This window comes from Sphaerodactylus townsendi, linkage group LG13 (assembly GCF_021028975.2).
Source record: "Sphaerodactylus townsendi isolate TG3544 linkage group LG13, MPM_Stown_v2.3, whole genome shotgun sequence".
NCBI classification, from domain to species: Eukaryota; Metazoa; Chordata; class Lepidosauria; order Squamata; family Sphaerodactylidae; genus Sphaerodactylus; species Sphaerodactylus townsendi.
Window position 1 is genome coordinate 39874455 of NC_059437.1, and position 21687 is coordinate 39896141.

General features: G+C 46.2%; 1 protein-coding gene across 1 annotated transcript in view; it reads left to right on the top strand.

Moving 5' to 3' along the window:
• Positions 1-812: 812 nt before the first annotated feature.
• Positions 813-21687, top strand: part of DTX1 (deltex E3 ubiquitin ligase 1) — a 50804-nt gene continuing 29929 nt past the window's right edge. Inside the window, exons 1-2 of the mRNA XM_048514605.1 lie at positions 813-968; positions 1432-2764. Coding sequence (XP_048370562.1) covers positions 2506-2764 — 259 coding nt within the window. The 5' untranslated portion in view covers positions 813-968; positions 1432-2505. The remainder of the gene's footprint in view (positions 969-1431; positions 2765-21687) is intronic.

Sequence of the window (21687 nt, forward strand, 5' to 3'; positions counted from 1 at the left end):
CATTAATATGAACACAACTTCCAACTTAGAGTCCTGCCAACCAGGGATCCTGGCTGCCCTTCCGTTCTATCACATTAGCTCAAAAGTTGGGAAATCCAGAACTTCATCTGCCATTTACTTCCCCAAGAGATAAGAAGAGCCAGTTTGCCGATATGTTTTCAAAAGGAGTACAATTGGCTAGTCTTCCAATTCAGTCCATTCTGAGAAGCTTTTCTTATACTGGGGCATGAGCATTGTGCAGAGATGCACGGGGGGGGGGGGAGATGGCACCCGGGGCAACACCTGCTCCGGGTGCCCCCCAGCCCTCTTCAGATATATAGATATTGATATAAAGGTTATGGGCCCAGAACGCCCCACCCCTTCTGTGCCACCCCCCTAAAGGTTATGGGCCCAGAATGAAGGTCCCTCTGGCCCCTTCCTCCACAGCTTCTGAGAGCGTGTATGTGGTCTGTGAAGTTGACTGTTTCGGCAATAAACGCTATAGTAATGTAGATGTGTAACACGGAAGAAAGGATTTCTTATTTCATCTCCATGTAACCCTCCCTTATACCCATTTATAAAAAGCAACTGAGAACCTGTCTCTTCTGTTCTACTTGCTAACATACGTCTACCCAACAATCCCCCACCCCCTCCCCGCGCCCCTTGGCGTGCTCTTAGGGCTGCGTTCGGCCTGCGCCATCCCCGGCTCCGGGGCAGCGCGCGCCATCAGGTCGGTGGGGAAGGGCCGGGAGGGATCGAACCCCTCCCCACCCGGGAAAGGCAGGAGGGGCGCTTCGGTAGCGGCCCGGGCGATCCCTCGCCCCTTCGGGGAGCTTCCCCCTTCCCCGCCCCCGATCCCCGCCCCGCCATCTCTCGGCGAGCGCAGCGCCTTGACGCTCCGGCGGGGGAGGGCGCCCGCGCTCGGAAGCGCCCCCGCTTGCCCCTGCGTGCCCGCCCGCCCGGGCGCCCGGTTGCAGAAGGCGGCGAAGGTAGGTAGGCAGGCAGGCAGGCGGGCGGGCGGGCGGGCGGGCTGCTGGGGCCCCTCCTGGGTCGGGCAGGGGAGCGCAAGGAAGGCGAGCCGTGCCTAGCCTCCCTCCCTCCTGCCCTCCGTCCGTCCGTCCATCCATCCATCCATCTCTCCTCCCTTCACCGGCGATCCCGGCGGCTCCTCCCGACCGGCTCCTTCGCGCTCTGCTTTTGTGTCTGGCTCTTGCAGCAGCAGCTGGGGGCGGGCGGGAGGCAGATCCGGGGCCCCCCTTGGGGTGCGCCTCCTTCCCTTCCCCCCCCCCCTTCCATGAGCTGCCTATGCTGGCTGGGGAGGCCAGCCCCGAAATCAGCGGGGAGCCCTTTTGGGGAGGGGGGCTGCGAGGCCGGCAGCCGGGAGGCGCAGGGGATGGGGTAGCCGTCCCTCGCCCGGCTCAGCACCCTCCTCCTCCTCCTTCACCCCTGCAGGCTCGCCGGGCTGCCCCTGCGTCGCTGGAGGACCGGACCGGACCGGGGCCAGGCTGCGGAAAACGGGCATGACGGCGCCTCGGCGGAGAGAAGGGGCGACGTCTCCGGAGCCGGCCGGGTTTCGCGGCCCCCCACGCCCGGCACGGGAGCGAGGGCCTCTTCACCTGGTCCCGTTGGCGTAGCCTTGGAGAGAGACCCCCGCCTCCCGAAACGCCCGTCCTGCCTTGGCACAGTCTGCGGGGCCCATCGGAGTTGAGGAATCTGCTTGCCCCCCCCCCCACACGGCTTTTCAAGGCGGAGGAAGCCACCCAACCCCCCCCCCCCCGCAAGAGCTTGGCCAGCTGCTCCCCGCTCTGCAGTGGGACTACAGTTGAACCTACAGAGGCCAGGCCAGTGGGGCTGCAGAGGTTTCTTTGCAAAGAGACCGGTGCTGTGGAAAAGCTGGCTAGCATTGGTGGGCCCTGGGGGAGATTTTTTTGGAGGCCTGGAATGAAATGGATGCCGTCACCCCCCTCCCCTTTTGCCCCGTTTGACAGCCAGGCAGGGAGAATTTTTGCTGAGAACTTCTCCCGGTTCCTTTTCGGCTTCTGCCTGAAATTAGAAAGATCCCGGTACACCAGCAACAGGCCTTTCCTTCTGTTTCTCCCTGGGAAAGCCTTCCGGGGCTTCTCGTTGGCATTGTTTTTGCGGGAGGCTGACAGGTGTTTTGCTCCGCATCTCGAAGGCCCAACAAGGTTATGCCTGAAAAAACCTGTTTCTGCCGCTCTGTTCTTAAAAGACGGGTTGGCCCAGCGAATGTATGAACTCTTGCATTCTGTGTTTCTTGACCCATGAGGCCGGTGGGATTCCTTGCCTCCTGACCTGATTGAGAAACTCTCTTCTCTGGCTTCCTCCATCCACAAAGCTAGAATTCCCTTGTGGGGCTCAGGATGCGGGTAAGAAACTGCCTCCTTGTCGGAGCACCCTGAAAGGGGGAACATTGTCTGAGCCCCGCAGGTGCTCCTGAGCCTATGGAGAGGATACCTGCCTGGTGACCCTTGACTCTTCCGTGCCTGATCGCCAGGAACTGGCACCATGGCACGGCATGGCACGGGGATGCTGGTCTTGGCCAACGGACTGGGCTTCCCACCCAACAATGTGGCCCGTGTGGTGGTGTGGGAGTGGCTGAATGAACACGGGCGATGGCGGCCCTACACGGCGGCCGTCTGCCACCACATCGAGAATGTTCTGAAAGAGGATGCCCGCGGGAGTGTGGTTCTGGGGCAGGTGGATGCCCAGCTGTCTCCATACATCATTGACTTGCAATCCATGCATCAGTTCCGTCAGGACACAGGTAGGGAGGGGCAGAGTACTGGCACAGTAGAGATGAAGAGGCAACCATATCCCTGTTGGGCACTGATCTCGATTCATAAAACTATGCATATACCTGGTGCGTGTGTGGGAGTGTGTGTGTGTTTGCTTGAATTCTCCCTCAAATGGAAAAAAATATCTCACAGGACATAGGAAAGTAGGACATTGTATCTTGTGTTGGGTAAATTTCCATCGCCCTTCCAGTTTCTCCATCCGGAGATCAAAGCTACCTGTCATGTTGATGTGAGCTTGCCTGTTGGAATTACAGGATGCACCTTCCTCACAGTAGAAATACTAGATTTCTGCATGCAGGGAAAGTCCTCCATGGAAATTATTTAGTATGTTCTCTCCCCCATTGGCACTCTTAAGGGATGTAGGATACAGATCAGTGGAATTTGTTGTAAGTGTAAGCCAGCTCAGACATTAAAGTCTGAAAATTGGGAACTGAGCTAGTGTGTGGGGCTGGAAGATCTCCCTATATCTGAACTGGGTGTCTGAGTAGTCTTTGAGCTGATAGATATTTGTAGGAGTTAACTCTTGAATTTGGGTTTAGTGCTAAGGCTATCTCCCCTGAAGAACACTCAAATGAGTATTTTAATTTATTGTATAATCTTTGCATCAGATAGGGGCTCATGGCTGCAAAAGAAATAATTACAAATGTCACAATAAAAATGTAAAAACATGAAAAGACGAAGACTCAAATGTAAAACTAGGGATAAGAGTCTTATGAAAAGGCTTTTTGAAATTAAAAGAAAAGTCTTCAGTTGGTATTGGAAGGGCATCATTGAGGGAACCAAATGTCACTGTTCTTCTGGGTAAGCACAGAGAACTGATCTTTCCCCATGAGGGCTAGTCTCTTTGTGTCTGAAGTTGGAGGAAAATTAGCAAATTGCTTGCATGCAAGGAAACCCATCTTCCTCCACACCTTCTGTTTTGAGAAGGCAAAGTCTATTAGGGTTATACATGGGATGGGGATCTCAGTAGGGACTTTGACTTTGCAGTGCATTTACTAGCATCTTTTCCCATTCATAAACTAAAATCTAAAATAAAAGGAAAACCAGATTTCCTTTTTAAAAAAAACAGAAAAAAAGCACTTTAAAGACTAACAGATTTATTGTGGCATCAGTTTTTGTGGAGTGGAGCCCATTTTGCCAAACACATCTGTTGTTGTTTGTGTTGAAACAGACTAACAGTGTAATCCCAGTCAGCTACACCCTTCTCTACTCATTGATTTCGGTGGATTGAGAAGGGCGTAGCTTGATTTAGGATTACACTGTAGTATTCCTCCAGAACTAATTCTTTTAAAGAGTACAATTCTAGATCTTATGACCGGTGGAAAGAAAGGCTGAGTTCAGAATTACACGCAACTTGTGTTCGGGGCAGCTGAAATTTTAGCTGTCTCTCTGCCCGTTCTTTGCCGCTCTCCTCCCAACTTGAAAAATATACAACTGTGCAGAATTTAATGTGATGTGGCACATCACCAACATTTCGCTCCACTGTCTGTTTTCCGTTCCAGCATTAACAGTCAGAGTGGCTCTAAGTACATGCAGAGTGCCTTCTGCTCGCCACTGAATGCACACATCTAGTTGGTGCGAGATCACAGTCTGGAGCCTACAGCTTTTGAATAGCCTTGAGCTCCAGCACAGTGGTGGGATTCAAATAATTTAACAACCGGTTCCGAACTTCTGGTGGTGGGACTCAGTGGTGGGATTACAACTGGTTCTTCAAACTGCACAAAAAATTAGCTACTGGTTCTACCGAATAGGTGCGAATAGGCTGAATCCCACCACTGCTCCAGCACCTAGCACTACAGAGCGGTGCCCTCTGCCCTTTTTGGCTGGGCCAGCTCAACACTGTGGTTATGTGGTGACTTTAGTCTTTTGATACTTGAGTGTGGAGGGGGTTGACTGTTTTTCAGGACACTGAAAGGGATAGGATGAAGGCATGCCTTTTCTGGGCGTGCGCCAGATTGCCCCTAGTTGTGACCAAGCAGTGCAAAATCCCTTACACTGGTGGCTCGAGACCGCCTAGATCCTTGTTGTCTGCAATGTCACTTCCGCACATGCAGAATAATGCACTTTCAGTCCACTTCCAAAGCACTTTGCAGCTGGATTTTACTGTGCAGAATAGCAAAATCCACTTGCAAACAATTGGAAAAGTGGATGGAAAGTGCAGTATTCTGCATGTGCAGAAGGGGCCTTGAGAGCAGGTCAGCAGGTTTTGCAGACTCATTCATATCATCTGCTATCCAGTTCTTTGAACTCTGGATTGAGCCTGGGGCCTTCTTCACACAAAGCCAGGGCTCTGTCCAGTGGTGGAATCCAAAAATTTTAACAACAGGTTCCGATGGTGGTGGGATTCAAACAGTGGCGCCGCCGCACACACACACCTCCAGTCCCTATTGGGCCGGGAGGTTGCTTTAGTAACCCCTTCTCAGCACTCCGAAAAAATTACTCACCACTTCTAGAGAAGTGGTGAGAACTGGTTGGATCCCACCTCTGGCTCTGTCCCACTGAGTCATGCCCCCCACCTCACCGCCTGTCAAATACTTGCAAAATCTGGTGTCCGGAGCCCCTGGCCAGCAGCACTTGGTCACAAGCTGGATATGTACACACATAGATCTTTTGTCCCAGTTTTTCAGGGCTTTAAAAGCCTTGTTAACTTGCTTAGAGAAAGTTACAAACCCTGGTGCTGCCAGGTAAAATGTTACTTCTATCCTGAAGGGCCGAGGAGTAGTAAAGTAGTAGAGAAGTTTCTGTTTTTTGCTAAGCCTTACCTGCCCCACCTGCATTGGTAGGCAAGGCCATAAGGAAAGTATTTCTTTGTTTTGAAATATCTGCATCTCGTCCCTCCATCAAAGATGTTCAAGGCAGCTCATGTTGTGTTGGATCTTGCAAATCTGTTACATTAATGGGTTGGGGGAGGGAAATTTCTCCTAGGCTCATTCCGCACATGCAGAATAATGCACTTTCAAACTTCTTTCAGTGCTCTTTGAAGCTGTGTGGAATAGCAAAATCCACTTGCAAACAGTTGTGAAAGTGGTTTGAAAATGCATTATTTTGCGTGTGTGGAAGGGGCCTTAGAAACAGCTCTTGCAATAGTGTAAGGCTCCTTGCATATGGCAAAGTACCTTTATTAGCAGAATAGATCCACATTAATAACAGTAACATCCACATTTATGCTACTGTATAATCATCACACTAAAATACCAAATCACATGAAAGGATTCTATTTTGAAATATTCTGAATGTTAATTCCAGCAATCAAGAAGTCAAGTCCCTGTTTGTTAGATTGCAGCCCAGTAGCACCTTAGCGACAAATTAGATTTTGGGGGCATGATCTTTCAAGAATCAAAACTTTCTTCATCTGATGCAAGTAGGAATGAAGATCCCTGGGTCCTTATATCCCAGGTGTCCTCCGAAACTATCACAACATTTGATGGAAATTAACTGAAGAATTCCCTTAAAAAAAACTTCTGTACGTTTTCTGTAAGTCTGTAAAAACAGATGCAGGCAAAACGTTAGGAACAAGATCCACCAGACCATGGCCACACAGCCCAAAAAACCCAGTACAACCAGTTCTGTAAGTTTATCTATGCTTTGATCTGGATGGCCCAGGCTAGCTTGATCTTGATAGATCTTAGAAGCTAAGCAGGGTTGGCCTGGTTAGTTCTTGGGTGGGAGACCACCAAGGAATAGCATTGTGCAGAGGAAGGCAATGACAAACCACCTCTGTTAGGCTTTTGCCTTGAAAACCCGACTGGGCTGCCATGTCAGCCGCATGTTGTCAACACTCTACACACACGTGAGCGTGTTTATTTAAAATATTTATTTGCTTGTCTTTCTTCTGAGCATCTCAGAACGTTTTTGTGATGTCCGATGTCTAATTGGGCCATTTTTTTACATGTAGGTATTTACAAAATTTTCCAGTATTTTGCCCCAACTACCTAGTAGTTAATAATATCTGCTGCTGATATTAAGTTGCACATCCACATAGATGTAATGCTGCAAAATATTGCTACTATAACAGCAACAACTTTGAATGAACGACTAGCTGGAAGCTGCAGTGTAAATCAAAATGTTTATTTGACATTGGTTAAGCTCCACTTTTCTCTCCAGTAGGGATCCAAAGTGACTTACAGCATTCTCTCCTTCTCCCCATTTATCCTCAAAAACAACCTTGTGGTGGTAGGTTAGGCTTAATGTGTGTGAGTAGCCCAAGATCACTCATCAATCTTCCATTACAAAACTAGTCCGACTTTCTAACCACTACGCTATGCTGGCACTTATAAGGCTTCCATCCCATGGTGGGATTCAAATAATTTAACAACTGGTTGTTCACAAGCACCATTTTAACAACCAGTTCTGCCGAAGTGGTGTGAATCCCACCACTGCTCCCATCACACACAGTCATATCAGGTGAATCCTGGCTCTCAGGGGTAGCAACAGTTTTATTTTTAACTTAAACAAAGGTCAATTGAAACAGAAATGTTTCCCCTGATATTGGAAATACCATTTCCTTTATATCCTGCCTTTTGTCCACCCTCAGATTCAAGGTGGTGACCATAGGGTTGCTAGAACATCTTTCATCCAGGATCTGACCACACCCAGATCTGGTCAGCATCAGCAAATATACTTCATCCTGTGCCATTTTTGATCCTGTTCTGGAGATGGTCAAAGATAATCAAGGCAGTGCCAAGCAGATGTCCCACGAAGGCTCATACACAGCAGAGGCCCCCTTTCCCGGTTAGGATGTCTGGAAAATCCCTGCTCTGAAAGTGTTTTTGATTCGGTTGCGTCCATCCCCCCAGGCGATCTCAATTACATGCCCTCATTAAGCAGTCCCGAGATTGCTGAGTGGTTTCCCTTCATAAAGTTCTCTGCTAAAATGATCTCCCTGCCTAGAAGCCCTAGTGGTGTTGGAGTCTGTGATCCTCGTTTGGGGTGGCGGTGCTCATTCTACAGTTTTACAACCGAGCATAAGTGCACTGCGCAATAAGAAGCTAAATTGAATGTGCTGAAAATGTCTGGTAATAATTGCATTGATATTTGGAGCTGAAAGCTCTCCAAGGGGAAGAGCCAGTTTGAAAAGGGGGGGGGGAATGCACACAATCATTATTATTTTTTCCTTTGGTGGTTTTAATGACCTCTTTCACCTCAAAGTGGACCATTCCACTGAAAAACTGTCAAGACTTGAATTCATTATAATTAATTCCTGCAGTCTCATAGGAGATTGCGGCTGTGTTATCAGGCTGTTTCTAGATGTAATCTGAGAGTAGCAGGCCAGTTTTGGGGTGGAAGATCCAAGTTCAGATTTCTCTTCAACTGCAAAACCCTGAGCGAGTCATGACCTTCTTGCTTAGCTCATACTTGGCTCCAAGCTTGCCGAGTACTTAAGTGCTGTTCTTTTCAATAAGCCCTTCCTGCGCATACCCAGTGTTATAGATATTGCACAAGGATTTCATGGGTGCACTGTTTAACTGATAACTCACTGAATTCAATACTTTAACAGTGTTTTGGTGGACTGAAATGTGAGTTTCCCTCAACTGTTTTGAGTGGCACATTCTTGTAAAACTAAACTATTTTTTGACGTAAGCATTTGAAAAACCGTTTCTGGCTGGCACCTTCTTAGAGGCATCCTTCTTTTTTCTATCTGAATTTCCCCACCTTTCCAAGGAATTCAGGACAATGTAGGTGATTTAAGTTTCATTTTATCCTCACAACAGTGTTGTGAGCTGACTGGATGAAACACAGGGCGTTGTTGGAATCTGAATTCATACCTTAATCGCATCATCTGAAAACAAAGCAGTAATAGTTTTCCACATTCAAAACAGAACATCTGTACCTGGTTGAGGGAATTAACTGACTAGAATGTCTTTCATCAAGATGCAGATCAAGGCATAGTTAACCATGAAATGGCTGTCACAGGCAGAGGTGCACCGGGGGGGGGGGGGATGGCACAGGGGGTAACACCGTCCCCATGTCCTTCAGCCCCGCTCCGCCAGGCTGCTCTTTCAGCCAGTGGAGAAGGACAACGGCGATCCCGGGCAGCCTGGCGGGCCTGGTGGAGCTGGGCCAAGGGGTGCCTAGTGGACCTACGGCAGGCTCCTGGCCTGGGCGGGGGCACCTCTCCGAGAGAGGGGTGTGGGGTGATTTTGCGCCCCCACGTGATCTAATGGGTGGCAGCTGGGGTGATAAATTGGGTGGGATATAAATTGAATAAACCAAACCAATTATCTCCCATGTCCCTCTGGCAGATACGCTACTAGTCACAGGTTTCCTGTGGGGGGTGGGAGGTCTAAAACCAGTACAATGCCTAGTTCTATGTAGATAGGCTGAACTGGGATGCTACTCATATGAAGGTGAACCTAATTTCAGAGAAAGAAAGGGACTTGGAGCAAGGCTTCTTTTGTAGACCTGAAAGTTTTGGAAAAAGTTCATAATGGAGGAGACACAGGCACCTCCCATAAATATGCTGGATCCAACCCCAGGCACGACGTATATTGTAGTCAAACGCCAGGTAGCACCTGAAGATCTTCCAGAATTACAGGGTTTCCAGGTGACAGAGATCAGGTCCCCTAGAGAAAAAGTCTACCAGTGACAATACTCCACATTTTCTGGGAGGAAAGAATAAATGCGACACACTGTAACAGAGAGGCCGTATTCGATAGATGGCATTCATAAATTAAATTACCAAAAAGATGGACATTTTAAAAGCATCCGTTGGAGTTATTTTTAATATCCTTCATAAAGAAATCATAGCTGATCATGTTGATGCAAGCTAAACAGTTGTTTGCTTGCCTTTTGCTTTGGAAAATGGATTTGGGTAGTACAGAGAGCTTGTTTAGGCAAATTCTGCATGTATACTAAAACATGATCCAGGTTACTTGGGTACTTACACATGCCGCATTGTTGTCAACTCTTCTGAGGGGAGTTGATGTTTGAAAATTGAAGGGTCTGTGCAGATACTGAATGGCTGTTTGTCAAAAACCATCCTCTCTGGTACAGTTTCTCAGCTTAGAAACGAGCTGTTGTGAGTGGGAAAAATCAGGTGTAATACGGTTGTTTAAATACCTTGATAAATCACTGTCTCTTTTTGTGTCTGTTTTTCCCTATGGAGTATGCCTAATTAAAGTGTTGTTAGAGCGAGGTGTTAGAATTGTTTCTTCTCAAGGTTCAGTCATCGCCCTTCCTTGGGTCTTTAGTAGGGTAAAATGGGAGGTGGATATCTTGAGTCTCTTTCGCTCATACATAATATAAACACTTGTGTGAACATGACGCCCCATGAGATACACTGTCTGCCACTTTGCATGCTACAACAACTGACGCTTATTTTGCACTTTTGACAAAAGATTGTAAGACGGGGTTTGTTTTGCCAACCACCACCCACCCTAGGCTTTGAAAATACTGGAGAACAGCGTATGGCAAAGTCAATGAATACAGCAGGCAGTGCATTTATTGTTTTTAAAAAATTGTATTTCACACTGTCAGCCCTTCATGAGATGGCTCACGGTCATAAAGCATAAACATACAATATAGTAAAATGGCAAGCGTATATATAATATTAAAAGACAAGAGGGAAGGGATAAAACACCTCTCAGTTAAAAGCAAAGTGGGTTGCCAGAAGAATGTCTCTAAGGAGGTACATGTTTAGAGACCAACAAGATATTTTGGACATAAGCTTTCCCCCCAAACTTACACCCCACATGGAGAGAGACCTGTCTCGAGATCATAATTGTCAGGCTGAATAATATAGGAGAAGGTGTCCCTAACGCTAATGACCGAGACCTTAAATTGAGCCTGAAGCAACGAAAGAGCCACTCCCCCAATAGTTGATGTGTTCTCTGTTGCCAGTCACGGATAGCAATGTGGCTGCATCGTTTCATACCAAATGAAGCTTGAACTTTTAAAACTATGGTGGAGTGAAAACGTCTGCCTACAGTCATTGGGGTGAGGATAAGAGTGTGAGTGACAGGTGTCTCTCACTGTTCCTCCGTGGAAATCCTTGAGGTGATTTCCTTCCCATGTCATCCTTTCCCATGACCTCTCTTTTAAGACCAGCTTTCAGTACGACTGGCAATCTCACTTTACAGCAGTAAACATCAGTTGACTCTGCCGTCTGGAAGTTTTGTTCCATTTTGCATTTTGTGTTTCATTTTAAGAGGGTTTTTTTAATTGTTTGCATTTTAGTGCTTGTATCTTCTTAAACTGTTGCAAGGTATCTTTGGGAGCTAAATACAGGGATACGGGTTTTATAAATAAAGGCATTAATTGTTAGGTCTGAGTTAATTAAAAATAGCAAAAAATGATAAGATGCTTTAAACAAAAAATCCAGCATGAAAGAACTATGTTTTCATTGTTATCAAATATAAAATAACCTTTCCTGGGAACAGCAAAAATCCTCCCCCACCCTTAAGTGGACTGAACAGCAATTGTTTTTACATACACACCTTGAGACAATATCCACCATATTTTTGACCTTTATTTCTCAGCCTTTATAGAGGAAATGTGAAAAAAGGCAGAATAATTTCAGAAGTTTAGCAAGCGGGATTTTTAAAAACATATTTTTGCTGATATTTTTAAAAAACCTACTTTGTTGAAAACTGATCATTTAGTTTATTTATTAAAGATCAGGTTGTAATGTGCTCCTCAATCCAAATGTTGTCCTGTTGGGTTCTACAAAAAAACAAACAAACCACCCAGCTTTTTGGATGTGGAATTAGTCTTGAGTTTAGTGGCCATTGCTAAACAGGTAATGGCATCAAAATGGGAAAAGTGAGAATCTTCTTTGGAGGGTGAATAATTCTAATCTACTGTATGTGGAACACTGCCTTATTCATTAAGTTAACATACTATCAAAGAGCCTAGATAGATAAATTCAAATGTTCAGAGATATATTTATTGTGTGTTGGGTATTATTTATAATGTTCTGGAATAGCAAGGTAGGATAAAGTGTTTCCTTATATATTGCATGATTATGAGTGATTATAATGCATCTTCCTGTAGTTGGGAGGATGAAAAATGTTAATATAGATGTTGTGTTTGTATTTTGTGTTTTTTTTAAATACCTAAAGTTTTGCAAGTGATGAACATGATCCACCTAGAAATCAAGCATTTAGACACATGGATAATTTCAGTAGTAAGGCTGCTATTGGAGCACAGTGACAAAGCATTTCTAATGTACATGCAGTTCAACCCTAAGAACATTTTCCTGGGAGTAACCCCCCATTGAATTGACATGAGTATGATTTGTGATTCTAAGTAGAATTGCTTAGGGTGGCATCAGCCTCTAACAGAATTTGTGGTTAAGGCTTGAAACAAAAGCCGGATTTGCATTGGGCTGAAGCAACTCCTCCAAAGCTCCTCCCCAACCCCACAAAGTATAACAGGTTGTTCGGAGTTAAAAAGCAACTATGAATGGATAAGATGGAGATATGGGTGGGGGCTGTGGTGCTGAAAGGGGAGGTAACTTATATTCCATCAAAACATGCCCTTCCTTGGTTGCTTTTCCCAAGGCAAGAAAAAGACAAGCTAAGAAGGAATGCTTGTCTTTTTCCCCTCTGCAATAGCATAGCTAAAGAGCAGCTATGAGAGAGGGAGAAGAAGAGGAGTTTGGATTTATATCCCCCCTTTCTCCCCTGTAAGGAGTCTCAAAGGGGCTTACAATCTCCTCCCCCCCCCCCGACAAGAAACACCCTGTGAGGCGGGTGGGGCTGAGAGAACTCCGAAGAACTGTGACTACCCCAAGGACACTCAGTTGGCATGTGTTGGAGTGCACAAGCTAATCTGGTTCACCAGATAAGCCTCCACAGCTCAAGTGGCAGAGCGGGGAATCAAACCCAGTTCCCCAGATTAGAGTGCACCTGCTCTTAACCACTACACCACTCTGGCTCACAGTTTTGATCAGGGGAAATGGTGACCGTGGAAAGAGTCCCTTCCCCAGCACTGTTACCATGATAAATATTGGTGCTCTGTCATTCCCCTCCCCCCTTCTGGCTCATCTCGCTGGCTCCTTTGAAAATACTTAACTATATACCTGGGGAATCTGATTACTGATCTTCATTTTAATGTGATTTGGCTTCAGAAACTGGATCAGATGGATTGGTCTCATCCACCACGGCTACTTTTATGTTACGATGATTAATTGTATGAGTTGTAGCCAATTAATTTATTGATTAAAATTTTGTGCATGAGTCAGACCAATAGCTCTGAAGCAGGAAGCAGATTTCTTTGAGTTTCAAATGATGCATGTGCCCGTTTTTGTGAAATAGTTAACTTTTCTTCCTCCAATACCTTAAAAGGATCGCCCCACATTCAAGACAGAGGGGAAAGCCTTTTGTAAGGCACCATTTGAGATTTTAAAGTGTGTTTACATTTAATTATGGCATTTATAAATGTTCCATCCTTTCTCTGAGATAACTGGAACCCAAAGTAGATTTTCTTATTAATTCTTAAAAAGAAACATTTTAAAAATCTGCTGTCTGATGAAATGGCAGCACCCTGCCCACTCAGGGCCTTAAAGGTTGACATCGAAATCTTGAAAACAATGAGGAATTCAAGCGGTAACCAGTGCTGTCTGCAGAGGACAGGTTTTATATGATCCCTCAGTGAAATTTAGATTCTCAGGTTCATGGGAATCTGGTTTGGAGGGGAGGGGGCTTAAGCCTTCCAATTTGATTTCCTTACTAACCCATTGGAAGAAACATGTGTACAGTTGGGGTTCCTATATGCCAACAATGGGCTACACCCAGTGATGGGATCCAAAAATTTTAGTAACAGGTTTCCATGGTGGTGGGATTCAAACTGTGGCGTAGCTCCAATGGGGCTGGGCAGGGCACGACGGGGACGTGGCCAGGAATTCCGGGGCAGGGCATTCCTGGGCGGGGCTGTGGCAAGTGACGCCTTGTCGGCTGCTGACCCGGTCCTTAGATGGAAATGAATGCACGCAGGCGCAGGCTGCCATGCACGCCGGTGCACCTCCTGGTAGACTGCTTCAAGTTCTGCGCGCTAGTGCTGAGAGGAGGGGTGTAACTAAGGCAAAAATCACGTGGCAAAATCACCAATTAGTAACCCCCTCTCGGCACACACAAATAATTAGTAACCTACTCTCGGGAACCTGTGAGAACTTGCTGGATCCCACCTCTGGCTTCACCTAAGTTTCTTCAGCAGGGTGAGACAGGGTATGTTTGTTTATATGTGTGTTCATATTGCTATGAAGTCACTGCTGACATGGCAACCCTTAGTGGGTTTTTCAAGGCAGGTGATTTGCCATTGCCTGCCTTTGTGTCATCATGACCTTGGATATTCCTTGGAGGTGTCCCATCCAAATATAATTCAGGGTCAGAGCTGAGAGTGTATGACTGGGGCAAGGGCATCTAGCAAGCTTTCATGATACGAGTGGGGATTTGGACCTGAATTTCCCAGGTCCTAGTCCTGCTCCTTAACCACTATGCCAGGTTGGCTCACATTATATATCTTGACTGATTTACGCACAACATGTCTGCTGCACGATGGGGGCAAATGTTCACCATGGCAAGATTTTTTGTACTGACCTATTTCCTCAAGCCCCGCTTTCACTTTGTATCCTCCCCACGGCAAGTGAGAGCACTTCTAGCATGTATTAAATTTTGCTTCAGTGCCAGAGTGGGCAGATCTGCCAGTGAGCCCTCCGTCAACAACCAGCCTCTTAGCTCCACCCTTCCTGGTTCCTTCCACTGCCGTCCATGCCTTCCCCCTTGTCCCCATTCCATGCTGCTAGCTCCTTACTGCTTCTCTAAGTGCTTTCATCTGGATTTTAAGTAGATGACCTTTAATGGCATGAGTTACAGAGTTTAAAATAAAATACAGAGATTTAAAAGATAAAATATAGAGCAAAATTAAGGTCGTTTGTTTATGACCGTGCATAAAAACCTGGCCGTTTGCTCTAGAGCATCCCTGGATTCGCTGTCTAACAGATAAACAGTCTTCTGATAATCTGTCCAGCTCTTAAACCCATCAATAAAGTGAAGAGAAACTTCATTCTGGCCCCATTATACAGAACACGATGTACAGTTTCTGCAGTTTTCAACGTGCAGATGCAGAAATGGTCACTATGGGGTGTATTGGAACTTCTTCCATCCCTCAAAGCGGAAGGAAGCACATTGCATGTCGGTGCTCCGGATCGGAAAGAGCAAACAGATATCTGGCCATGCCTCGGTGACCGTAAGAAATGCCAAGGGAGAGGGGAGAGTACAACTTTTTTTGCATGAAGTGCTTTTATCGAGATTTTGATATAAGTCAGTCTCTTTGTGGTTTCAGCTCAGTTCCCCAGGTCTGCTTCCACCCTCCCTGATGATCAGGAGGGCTTTTAAAAACTTTATTTGAAATACGCCTCTTTTTAAAAAAAATTAAGCCTCTCTTGCATCAGCAGTGAGAGAGAGAGGGGGGGGGGGAAGGGATGGGATGGGATGAGATGGGAACAGTAATCAGCGGAATAAAGAGAACTAGTGATGGGCAGAATTAAGAAAAACAGCAAAAGGAAAGCTCGGCTGAGACTAGCAAGCAGCTGTGAGGCAGGCACTTGGCTGCCTCCTCATGTGTAAACAGAGAAATGCGAGGAGACTACATTTTAGCCTCACCGCACAGCTACCAGCCCCGAGATAAGCTTTTCATGAGTAATGGGTCCTTATATATTTTATTTACTCACACATAGGAGAGGCCATAGCTTTGCATGAATATGTCTGTACAAACATAGATAACCTATTCTGATAAAGTTTGATATTCTAGGAACAGTTTTATTACAGGATCCTCCATTTATTTAGAGAACCTCCGAGAAGCAAGATAGAGTCCCGTCACTTTCCACTGCCAAGAATTAGGCTGTATAGTGAAGTTGCAGCCTGAATTAGGTCAGTTTGTCTATTTTTTCAATGAAACTGAGTTGTATTGTTGAAGGCTTTCACGGCCGGAATCACTTGGGTGCTGTGTGGTTTCTGGGCTGTATGGCCGTGTTCTAGCAGCATTCTCTCCTGACGTTTCGCCTGCATCTGTGGCGAAATATCTGCATCTGTGGCGAATATCTTCGATCCTCTGAAGATGCCAGCCACAGATGCAGGCGAAACGTCAGGAGAGAATGCTGCTAGAACACGGCCATACAGCCCGGAAACCACGCAGCACCCAAACTGAGTTGTTTTTCTATTAATATTAACACGCAGAGTCCTGTATGTTTGTGATGTTTGAACAGTGAAAAGCAGTTTATAAACAACTCTTGTTTTAAAGAGAAAACTGTTTATAGTGTGCCAAAATATTTCCGTAACCTTGGGAAGAGCTCTTGAAAACTAGAACGTACTAAAGGGATTGTGCTTGAAAAGCTAATCCCTTAGGATACTTATAAATTATACAGATAATTGTTGCAGAATTTATTCAACTTCTACTAATCAAAAGGAGGGATATACGACTATGTGGGCCTCTGATGTTCTACCCTCTGACTGCTGGAAATCTAATTCAGCAGCTCCATGTTCAGATTTCACCAGATGTTGCTTACATATTTGTAATTCTGTCTTTTCACTGATATGGGCTAGAATGAGTGTTGTGCATGTCCAGGTGGCACAAGCTATTACAGCTTTTCTCCAGACAACCAAAGATCAGTTCCCCTTGGAGAAAATGGCTGGTAGATGGACTCTATGACATTATATACCCCACTGAGTTCCCTCCCCAAACCCCACTCTCCCCAGGCTAGAGACCTCCAAATTCTCCAGGTAGATCCCAATCCAGAGTTGGCAGCTCCATCTAGAAAAGGATTTCCCAAAGTGGTGCCAGGACACCCACTAGCACTTCGGATGCCTGGCCAGTATTTCAGGATGTGTGCTGTGTCATATTAAAGCTGTGCTTACTATCTTCTGGCTTCTTTCAAATGAAAGGGTTTTCCACTGGAGGATCTGGAGAACTAGTAAGCACTCGGGCTTTCTTTGGGCAATTCCGCACATGAGTAAAATAGGTTCGACCCAGTTCCCTGAGAAGGGTTCTGACCTAGGTCAAAGCCATTGTTGTTCCCCACTGCAACCAGCTTGATCCCAGCTTGGAGGGCGGAATCATCCAGTGCCTCTCCGCAGCTCTGTTCCTATTGGCTACTGTTCTACTGTTCTACAAAAAACCTACGTAGGAGCTACGTAGAGGCGACGCGACAAAGCACCATACAGAGGAGGGCGAGATTTGCATAGCTCCCGCCTCCTGTCAGAAATTTGGTGCGCTTTTCGCTGCGGCGGTTCTCTAGCTCTATGCATGCCCGAAACACTCAACTGTGATTGACTGAACGGGGGACTCCTGGTGCCAGAGATTCCACACTTTACTGGAATTGAGATGCGTTCGAGCGTGGTTCCCCGAAAAAGTAGTAGTTCCCAACTGGAGTCGGAAATTTGACTGTTACATGGGGCGAAGCTGGGACTAAACCACGTCGATTCCAGTGGTTGTGCAGAGCTCTTAGGTCAAACGCAGCTCGAACTTAGGTTGATAATGCAAGTGCAGACTCGACCATAGTGTGGTTTCATACCATTCCCCCTTCAGGCTTCCCATCTTCCTCAGAGGTCTGAAGAAGGAAATATTCTATCTATCTATCTATCTATCTATCTATCTATCTATCTATCTATCTATCTATCTATCTATCTATCTATCTATCTATCTATCTATCTATCTATCTATCTATCTATCTATCTATCTATCTATCTATCTATCTATCTATCTATCTATCTATCTATCTATCTATCTATCTATCTATCTATCTATCTATCTATCTATTTATTGTTTCGTTTTCTATACCTCCCTCTTCCCAGAGGACTCAGGGCGGTGTATAACATAAGACCTACTACAACCAAACAGGGAGCATGATTAATCAGTTACAAATATACAGGGTTCTGGCTCTTCTTCTTGTGGCAGCCATTTTGGCTCTTCTTCCTGTGGCAGCCATTTTGGGGTTTGGCTTCAGCTCCGGCTGGCAGCCCTTTTGGATAGCACTCGTTAGTCTCCTCAGAATTACAAAGGTGCCCACAGTCTTAAAAAACATTGGGGAACCCATGGCTAAAAGGCTGATTTAAAAAACTTATTAGCACGGTAAATTCTGCTGACTTATCAATGTCACAGCACCTTGGTTTTTAGCTAAGGTTCCTAACCCCCAAGTGGTGGCTGCAGATCTTCTGGGATTACAGTGGATTTCCAGGCAACATAAATCCATTTAAGATGTCTTCTTTGGAAGGTGAACTGCGTTGCCCTATACCCCATACCCTACCCCCCAAAGTCCAGATGTTTCCCAACTCTGGAGCTGACAACTCTGTCCTAAGTCTCTGGTGGGCTTAGGAATTGCCTGAAGAAACCTGCTGACAGAATATTTGGTGTCTGTCATGGCTGCTTAGGTCAGAAGAACTGCATCCGAGCAGAAACATCTCTCTTGGCACTGGTGCAAGAGCATTTGCCAAGGAGGAGGGGTTGGGTTAATGCGCGGCCTCCCGCTGCCTTCCGCCTCCCCAGGCCTCCTTTCTCCAGGGGAGCAGAATCGCTGTCTCAGCAAAAGCTCCCAGATTTAATTCAGTTCCTTCCCTTCTGCCAGGCCTCTCAGAAGGCAGTTGATTAATTACCATAATTATGGCAATTAATCGGGTTGGACAAACAGACACAGAGCGGTTTTTATGGGAATGGTTCCACCAGGCCATGGGAGGGCAAAGCTCTGTACAGTTTGGGAAGGGAATGGAGCTAGGTGGACGGGCTCAACTCTGTGAGAAGAATCCTTCCTTACAAAGCAATGCCAACGGATGAGGCGATGGTGCAGTAGCTGAACATTCGCTTGGCGTTCAGAAAGTCCCATGTTCAGTCCTTGGCATCTCCAGTTAACAGAACCAGTTCAATGGTGATGTGAAAGGTCTCTGCAGGAGAGATGGAAAAGCTTCTGCCCCCCCCCCCCCCCCCAGACCAGAAAAGACTAACCAAGATAGCCCAGTCTTGCTTATAAGGTAGCTTCATGTGAAGCCTCCGTTTCCCCACCTGTCAGCCCTTGTCCATATCATGCATACAGAGCTAAAATAAAGTTGTTTTAGGTCAGGACCATGATACAGGGTGAAAGGTCTAAGTGGCTTCTCCCGAACTTGGGAACCCTAAAAACCCTAGTCCTCATTTGAATTGGGTCTGACTCCCTGTGAACCTGAGAATTAGGCCCTGAGGGGGATAGCGGTGGGGAGAGGCTCAGAATCCCTACCATAAAATTCACTGTTGTGACCTTGAGCTGTTCTGAGCCTAATCTGCCTTACAGGGTTGTTGTTAGGGCAGCCAGCCTCCACGTGGAGCCTAGCTCTGCCAAAACGACAGCCAATTTCCAGACAACAGAAATTACTTCCCCAGAGAAAACTGGGGTGGTGTAATGGTTAAGAGCTGGGGCACTCTAATCTGGAGAACCGGGTTTAGTTCCCTGCTCTGCCACCTGAGCTGTGGAGGCTTATCTGGTGAACCAGATTAGCTTGGGCACTCCAACACATGCCAGCTGGGTGACCTTGGGCTCGTCACAGTTCTTTGGAGCTCTCTCAGCCCCACCCACCTCACAGGGTGTTTGTTGTGGGGTGGGGGTGGGGGAGGGAAAGGAGATTGTAAGCCCCTTTGAGTCTTTTTGCAGGAGAGAAAGGGGGGATATAGATCCGAACTCCTCCTCCTCCTCTTCTTGTTTTTTTTGTTACTTTTGTGAGTGGACTCAATGGCACTATGTACCAATAAGATTCTTCCTCCCCCAAACCACACACCCCAGGTTTCATTCCTTAAATCTCCAGGATTTTCACAATCTGGAGTTGGCAACCCCAAGCTTAAGTTTGACTGCTTTTTAAAAACAAAACACATCATCTTTGTGCACAAAAGTGAACTCTCACAGTCGAGCATTGTTAGGTATCTGCCTGGGCTATTGTTTCAGCCAGCCAATTGCAACCCATGGAGAAAACCCCTCATTTGCATAGCTGCCACTATATAAGCTTGGTGAGAGTGAAGTCACCTTCATTTGCAGTGGGGCAGCTGAAAGGAAGAGAGACACCATGGCAGATGTCCCAAAAGACCAGAAGTACCTCGTTCAGAAAAAGAGGGGGAGGCAAAGTAGACCTCAGAAGAACCTGACCATGGCTGCTGTCCCAAAAAACCATGTTCAGCAGAAAAGGAGACAGAAGAACCTGGCCAAACAAAGCAAGCTTGCTTATGCGTCAAGGAGAAACATTTGCCTCTTTAGGCTTCCAAAGGGCAGAACTCTCCAGAACTGCCTGCTCATGTCCTGGTGTTTCAATCAGCAGATGTTGGATAATGTCTTCTCTTTGCACATGGCCAAATACCTCCTGGGCTCCTTTGGGGCCATCGGCTATCGTCAGATGACTATGCAAACAAGTGTGCGGAGGCAGCACTGCACTTACGTTCACCTGGATTTCCTGAAAGCCACGATCAAGGCCTTGGATAAGAGACCCACCAAGCGAAAGGGGACCCCTGTGGCGAAAACAGCCAAGCTGAGAAGGGGCTACTCCAATGAGAATCTCTACAGGTTGGCCAAACCCTCCACATCGATTGACGAGTGTACCAGCCCTTCTGGCGCAGACGCTATGTCCCTGGACGCGGCTGAAAGCTTTCCTTCCATCTCACCGGCTCCGGCAGAAGCCCTGCAGCCAACGCTCAGCTAAAGGAAGACCCCTCTCTCTTCTCTCTGCAGCAAGTTGAAGGCCTGTGGGAAGACCAGGGAGAAGGGAGGAGAACAGAAGTCACTGGCCTACTTGAAAGATTCACCAGCCCAAAGGAGAGTATCGGCACCCAGAAATCAACCCTGAGCAGGAGCTATTTTGCCAAGCCAAGGAACTGAATTTTATTTAAAGAAAGCGTTAGATGTGTTGTGTGCTGAAAGAATAGAACAATCTCTGAACCCACCCACCATCATGAGGGAAAATGTTTATTTCCTGGTAATAAACGACAACAAGAAACTAAATGAGTAAACAGCAAGAAGAAACCAACACCCTAATTCGAACTGAAGATTGTTAACTCTTGGGTGTCTACTCTCCAAGGAAATTTGTCTCAAAATACTAATAAAGCTGGATCTTTTACGCCACATATATTGTGTTGTGGAATTCTTTCTGCCATTAAGACGCATATGGGGGGAGTTGTGCAGGAGAAACAAGGAGGGTGGGGTATAAATGTAAAATAATAAATAAATCTCTGCAAGTCAGGGTCTGCCGATTTCTTTTAAGAGGGGGAGAGATTTGTTTGAAATCTAATTGTTTTCCTTCTAAATTAATCCCACCTAAAACTAAGTTGTTGCAGTTTCATGTCTTTTGTTCCCTCTTTTCATTTGAGAACCCATGTTCTCTCTAAAGGGAGTTCCACAACTTGGGATAATGTTGCATCTGTGTGAGCGCCTCTCTCTTTAATTTTATTAAAAGCAGCTGCAGGGAGGAACTAGTTTGTCTCAGCTTTGTAGTGTTAGGACATTTTGGAGACAGAAATCAACTCCAGCTATTAACACTGAAGGGGAAAATACAGGTGCCTGTCTTATTTTCCCATCTTTTGGGGCTAAGGGCAACAAAAGGAGATCATAGAGTGGCATGAAGAAAATGGTTACATTCCTCCTGCTCTTATCCTGTTTAAATAAAATAAAAATGTCAGAAGATCCAATAATACCTCTCAGATGTCTTAGCTAGACATACACTCCAGAAGAGTACTGTGACGTTCAATAGCAGCCATTTGGGAACTGAGCACTGAAGAAGAACGGAAGACATTTGACTTTGATGCGCCCTCTTTTGTCATGTCACATATACTGTGAGTAGTTTTCAAGTCTCTTATTTGACAAGACTGCTTTTTATCAGTCACATGGCTATTGCATGGAGTTTTATGCATTAGGAGAGCCAACTAACTCCTTAAAGAGCTGTCTGTGCCGAGG